The sequence below is a fragment of the Mixophyes fleayi genome, chromosome 9 (assembly GCF_038048845.1).
Source record: "Mixophyes fleayi isolate aMixFle1 chromosome 9, aMixFle1.hap1, whole genome shotgun sequence".
NCBI classification, from domain to species: Eukaryota; Metazoa; Chordata; class Amphibia; order Anura; family Limnodynastidae; genus Mixophyes; species Mixophyes fleayi.
In genome coordinates this window covers 115576138-115583179 of record NC_134410.1, presented here as the reverse complement: position 1 = coordinate 115583179, position 7042 = coordinate 115576138, and the positions used below count along the sequence as shown (strand labels likewise).

The 7042-nt window shown below is 41.6% G+C and overlaps 1 protein-coding gene across 1 annotated transcript; it reads left to right on the top strand.

Annotated features, from left to right (window-relative positions):
* The first annotated feature begins 1527 nt into the window (after positions 1 to 1527).
* Positions 1528 to 5216, top strand: LOC142101046 (E3 ubiquitin/ISG15 ligase TRIM25-like). Its single transcript, XM_075185091.1, has one exon. It carries the CDS (start codon positions 1566 to 1568, stop codon positions 3141 to 3143), a length of 1578 nt encoding a protein of 525 aa, XP_075041192.1. The 5' UTR covers positions 1528 to 1565; the 3' UTR covers positions 3144 to 5216.
* Positions 5217 to 7042: the final 1826 nt, after the last annotated feature.

Here is a 7042-nt window from a genome sequence, read left to right as displayed (position 1 = left end):
CTGGTTACTCAAATATTAACAATTTGTTTATATGGTATATTAGGATATTGAATGTATTTAATAATTCACCATCATCATAATTTATTTATATAGCGCCACTAATTTCGCAGCGCTGTACAGAGAACTCACTCAGATCAGTCCCTGCCCCATTGGGGCTTACAGTCTAAATTCCCTAATATACACACACAGCCTAAGGTCAATTTTGAAAGCAGCCAATTAACCTACCAGTATGTTTTTGGAGTGTGGGAGGAAACCCACGCAAACACGGGGAGAACATACAAACTACATAGATAAGGCCATGGACGGGAATCAAACTCATAACCCCAGTGCTGAGAGGCAGAAGAGCTAACCACTGAGCCACAGTGCTGCCCCAGCTGCCCCCATAATTGCAATATACACTTTTTAAATGAAATATATCCTAGTTTGCCTATTTTATTTAAATTAATTTGGTTTACTCCTCTTCAAGTTAAGATGTTAGCCTTGTATATATTCTTTTTTTTATAATTGTTTCTTGGTGGGATTTGGCAGTATCCCCATTGTACAGCTGATTATCTTTTGACTTGATTGTAGATGGCTCTGGATTTCATTCCTTTTTTGGCATTATACAGTATATTACATAGTATACATTATTATAAAGTACACTTTGTAATTATGTAGACCGTCCACTTTTTTAATTGCATAAAATAACTGGCAGATGGTATGGGAGGGTGTTACTTACATGTGGAATGTCTCTACCAAGGGAATGTCATTTGATGAGAGATCTCCACTGGACCTCAGGGCGTGTACTCTGCTATGCCTTGAGCTCTTGGGTCTTCCTGATATAGATGTCCTGTCTGGGATAAAATGTCTTCTGAGTAGCCAAGTATAATTCCACCAGAAATCTCAAACTTCCTCCGGTGATTGGTCTCTAGAGGCGGTATCGGCCACATTTTTGTAGCCTTCCTTCCTCCAACTTTTGTGATCTGCAGACAATCCTTACATATCCTAGTAACAGTCTTTAAGACACTAGTACTGTGATATATAAAGTGCCTGGTATCTATTTAGGACCTATTCCAAAATGATTTGCTTAAATGGGTGCAGTCCTTCGCACTCTTGTCCTAATGCACTGGCATTAATATACACCCTGTGAAGTTGTGCAGGATCATCTACTGCTTCTAACATCTGGTTCTGCATCTAACACATGCTTCGTAATACAATACAGCGTAGCCAATAAATGTTATATATATATATATATATATATATATATATATATATATATATTATTTTCTTATAAAAACAGTGTGAAAGACTTGTAATGGAATACTGTGCAAAATTTAAATGAATCCATTTCAGTTTTTAAATATTTACCATTTCCCAGATAAGTAAATTTTTGTGCGCAATGACAATTTATGTATTAGGTGTGTACCTTAGGCACAGCATCCTCCTCTCTTCAGCCTCCCCCTCCCTTCAGCCCCACCCTCTCCCTCCCAGTCCCCCTCCCCTTAGCCTCCCTCTGTGAGGAAACTGGAACGTATACATTGATCGTCAGACACTTTCACTTTCATTTCTCTCTCCTGCTGCCAGCGATGGCGTCTGCTGATCTGAGACAGGAGCTGGACTGTTCCATCTGCCTGAACATTTACACAGATCCTGTAAACCTGAAATGTGGACACAACTTCTGCCGGGTCTGTATAGATCGTGTGTTGGATACACAGGAGATATCTGGGGTGTATTCCTGTCCTGAATGCAGAGCAGAGTGTCAGGAACGCCCTGCACTGCAGAGGAACATAACTCTGTGTAACATAGTGGGGAGTTTCCTGACTATTCGGCCAGATCAGGAGGAGACCGGGATCTTCTGCACTTACTGTATTCATGCTCCTATACCTGCTGCTAAATCCTGTCTGCATTGTGAGGCTTCTCTGTGTGACAATCACCTGAGAGTACACAGCAAGTCGTCAGAACACGTCTTATCTGATCCCACCGCTTCTCTGGGGAACAGGAAATGCTCCGTCCATAAGAAGATCCTAGACTTTTACTGCACTGAGCACTCTATCTGTATTTGTGCGTACTGCTGCCTGATTGGGGAACACAGGGGACACCAGGTGGAGATGCTGAATTTGGCCTCTGCGAAGAAGAAGGAGAACCTGGGAAAAGTTCTGCAGAAACTGACTACAGGGAGAGCGAAAACTGAGAAAAGAGTCCAGAGTTTGCAGAAACGCAGGAGAGAAGACCAGGAAAAAGCAGCTGGTATGACAGAGAGAGTCATTGACCTGTTTAGAGACATCAGGAGACAGCTGGATGACCTAGAGGGGACAGTCTTGAAGGAGATCTCCAGGCAGAAAGACATCGTTTCACTCTCACTCTCAGATCAGATCCAGCAGCTGGAAATAAAGAAGGACGAGCTGTCCAAGAAGATGCGTCGCATTGAGGATCTGTGTAACATGACTGATCCAGTGACTTTCTTACAGGAACCAGACACAGGTGACTTGTGTGATACTGAGAACAGGGAGAGACATGATCAACAGGTCTATGGTGTAGGAGAAGTGGACATGGCTCTCCTCTCAAGGACCCTACACACATTATCTGATATATTAACAGATATAAATAAAGGGATCTACGCGCACGTACCTATAGACTTATCACTGGATATAAACACAGCTGCCAACAATATACATCTATCGGATGACATGAAAACTGCATCAGTGTCAATTATAAAGCAGAAACGTCCGGAAACACCCAAGAGATTTATGAATAATCAGGTTATAAGCTCCAGGAGCTTTTCTTCAGGGCGATATTATTGGGAAGTCGATGTCAGTAAATCGGGAAGCTGGATAGTAGGGATGTGTTATCCCAGTATAGATAGGAACGGAGTTAATTCGTGCATCGGGAATAATATCAAGTCCTGGTGTTTGGATAGGGATAATAATCAGTATTTAGCGAAACATGAGAGTAAAAAGATCTCGATACCGGAAGCTATTGCCTGTGAGAGAGTGAGGGTATGTCTGGATTATGAGGCTGGACAGTTGTCCTTTTATGGTCTGTGTGACCCCATTAGACACTTACACACCTTCACTACCACCTTCACTGAGCCCCTTCATGCTGCATTATATGTATGGAAAGGCTGTGTAACGTTATCTGGGGGGGTCAGGAGGTGGGAGAAATGATCATAAGAACCCTGCCCAGAGAGACTGGTGACACCACAGGGAGGGCGATCTGGAAATATACATTTCTGTGGGATTTCTCCATCTCTGGGTCACCGATAACTGTGATTGGCTGCAAACAGTGTATACCCTATTACAGTAGTCACTGCTACACTTGCTCCTATGGGCTTTAATTGATGCAGGGGGTAAATGAGATATTGCTCCTCCTCCTGGGAATTGTAGTCCAATACCATATTCTTACATTATATTAGATGACTTCAACTGCAACTCCCAGCATGCTCCGCTGCTGAGCTCTGCTGATATTTGTCAGAATGTCAAAGACTAATTGTTATTAACTCTCTATTATAAAAGTGCTCATTCTAGAGTGTTCCCTCTTATACCGCCCCCTTATATTGCTGCCCTCACTATTGAGTATTTTCTAGGCAAAAGAGTGCTTTAAAATGCATTAATGACATTATAAGTGACCCTCACTCAGACACCCGTTTTATCCTGTGATTTAACCTGTTATAACAGGAAGCAATGCATCTATAGCGGTAAGGGGATAATATGTACACAGTGCATGGTGTCAGTATGTACATGATAGGTGTATGAAAACTCTTCATTAACTTGCAGAAATGAATATGTGCATAGACTCAAAGCTCCCATAGTGGCCAGCATTGCAGGGAGAATGAGGCGGGTGAATGGCAGCTGTTTCAAGGCCACAAATCAGACTAGTGATGGGCTTCTTAATTTTTTATTTTGTCTTTAAAGTAAATAATTAATTGAAGAATCATCAGAGTGTTGCAATAAGACCAAGGGCTAGATTTACTAAACTGCGGGTTTGAAAAAGTGGAGATGTTGCCTATAGCAACCAATCAGATTCTAGCTGTCATTTTGTAGAATGTACAAAATAAATGATAGCTAGCATCTGATTGGTTGCTATAGGCAACATCTCCACTTTTTCAAACCCGCAGTTTAGTAAATCTTTCCCCAAGCATGATAAAGAGAGGCAAAACAATACTGATTAGAAACAGTAATGACGGTAAAATAGTTGAGCCTTGTACCTTGGAGGGGGTGAAGAGGGGGAGGAACCCTGGGCTGCTCACTACAATCTGTGACCCCCCCCCCCCCCTTCTGACAAGCAGACTGAGGTACCTAATACTTTAATGTATTGTCGAGTGAATGCCTCTGGTGGATCAGTTCCTCTACCCCATCCAATGCCTAACACCCCGATATTCCCAGGAATCTTATTTCTAAACACTGTCCTAAATGCAGCCTGTAAATGTATCCTAACAATAGGTTCTACCACGTGTCCACCAGATAGAGGTAGAGTATGAAAAATTGATATCATTAAGTTATAAACAATGGTTCTCCTGTCTTTCTAGGGTTCCTGGTCGGTGAGATATGAGACCTCATACAGCCTCTCCCATGTGGTTCCATTACAATGATAGTCTAATGGGGACCTCTGTCTAGTTTTTTGTAGTAAATGGCCATATTGCCCCTTTATTCACACAGTTCTGGCTCAGATCATGTGATGTGGTTTTGGCCACATATTTTTCACTGATTGGTTGATGCAGTAAGAAATCTGTACAGTATGTAAATTTATTGTGTGTAGGAAATGACAAATACAATGTTTCTGATTGCTTCACTGGTATAATGAGTGACATTATCTGACATATACATAGAGGGTACAGCTGGCACAGTGCCCTGTACCCGGCTTTTCAGTAAAAAGATTATAGGGGGTCATCAGTCCAATCTAACAGGAGATCCAGAACATGTGACTGTTCTCCATCTTCCCAGAAGTCAGGAATTATTTGGTTACTGGCTTTTTTTTAATTAAAGCATGTTAATATACATGATATACATGTAATAGCATATTACAACATGTCTTAATTAACAGGTCAGTGCTTTTAACAAATCGCAGATCTTGTGTACAGTAAGAAAATAATGAGAAACAGATTCTTCAACATTCCCAAGACAGAGCAGAATTTCGCTTCAGATTCATGTTAGATGCACTCTATTAGAGAGTGTATCTAACAAATAATTGAAGAGAAGGGTTTTATTTAGAAAATCAACCAAATGTTTCTATTATATGTATGTTAAAAAAAATAAAATAATGTCCACAGTAATGGACATGTCCTTATATATGTGTGGTTTAATCAAATAGATTTTGTATAATATGTAATGTAATATAATAAAATGTTGCCTTTTATTTTTTTGGTGAGTGAATTTCTTGACTAACAGGTCATTTCATGGGCTATGCATACAGAACAATAGACCAGTGTATCACAGGACATCCCGATTCACAGGTGTGGCCTTCACCAAATGGGAAGTGGCTAGGCCAGGGGTAGGCAACCTGCGGCTCTCCAGGTGTTGTGAAACTACAAGTCCCAGCATGACTTGCCACCTATCTGCTGGTTATCTACTGGCAAAGCATGCTGGGACTTGTAGTTTCACAACACCTGGAGAGCCGCAGGTCGTCTACCCCTGGGTTAGGTGCACAGGGGCATGGCCAAAGACTTGTCATGATTTGTCTATCAATGTTGGGAATTATATCTATGATTCTTGTAATCTCATTGTCACGTTTGGTAACAAAATAATAACTGCTCATACTTATACCCTTTGCAAATAGAATAATAACAGCAATAATATGATTGGTTGCTCTGGGCATTACACCATTATTTAGTTTTATATATTTAATTTGAGGAAAACTAAACAGAATTGCAAACATGCTGTTTGAGCTATCTTGCCAATCCGAACATAAGAGGAGGCACCACTGTTTTATGAATAATGGGGGCAATCATTATTTATTAAGGGGCAACATTAATTTATAATTAACTTATGAGGGCAAATTTTATTTTTCATTATATTCTAGGGGCAATTACCTGTTCAATACTGAGCACGTGTTAACGTCTGATACATTTAAAACATTTCATAAAGTAACTTAGATCTGCTGGAATCTAATGTGTGCTAAGCTGTGAGCAGGCAAGAGTGTTATCACAGAATTTAATAATTCCTAAAACACCAGTGTATTGCCAGTGATTAAAAGGTGCCTTGGCTGCAGGTAAAGCTTTATGTAAAAATGGACATTGATACAACTCCATTACAATATATGAGGACAATTTCCAGGCTGTGATTCCACTGTGAGGAGAGCTGCAGCCACATTATCCACATGCGGGCAAACGTGCTCAGGCTAATCTGGAATAAAACCAGGTGATGAACAGAATGAACTGGACCACACTTGCCAACTCTCCCGGAATGTCCGGGAGACTCTCGCATTTTGCGAGAGTCTCACGGACTCCCAGGAGAGTGTGGCAATCTCCCGGATCTGCTCACTTCTCCGGGAATCGCAGCGTTTGGCCCCGCCCCCTGCTGTAAAATACCGCGTTCACGTCATTATGGCACCGGGAGCGGGTCCAAAATGGCGCGAAATTTGGAGCCCCGTCCCCATCGCCCCCACCTCCCCCAGCAGGCTCCCAGAAGCCAACTTTAGAAAGTTTGTAAGTATGGCATAGTCTTAACTATGTGAGACAGTCCCCCAAAGTTGTCAGACTGTTCTTTTTCCTACCTGTCCTTGCAACTTTAACTGTCTGCTGCTCAGTTTCTGATTGGCTGGATCCTACAATGTTGTGGCCCTGTTTCCTCCTGGACAGCCGAGCAATAAGTGAACACTCTAGATCTGTATAACCTCAACCAGCCCTGATGTTAAATAGCATTCACATTTAATAAATAGGGTTCCTCCCCTGAGCTCAGCCTTTCATTAAATAGAGAGGCCTCAATACCCCCAACTTAGCCTCCCACCAAAGCCACCACAGCATTAAATATTAGTCCCCACCACTAAATAAATTATCCCTACCACCATTCCAGCAATAAATGAATAGCCACCACTCTCAGCCCCACTGGTACAAATATTGGTAATATTT

Excerpts from the sequence above, each read along its gene's own strand:
- LOC142101046 (XM_075185091.1), top strand. The coding sequence starts at position 1,566 with ATGGCGTCTGCTGATCTGAGACAGGAGCTGGACTGTTCCATCTGCCTG.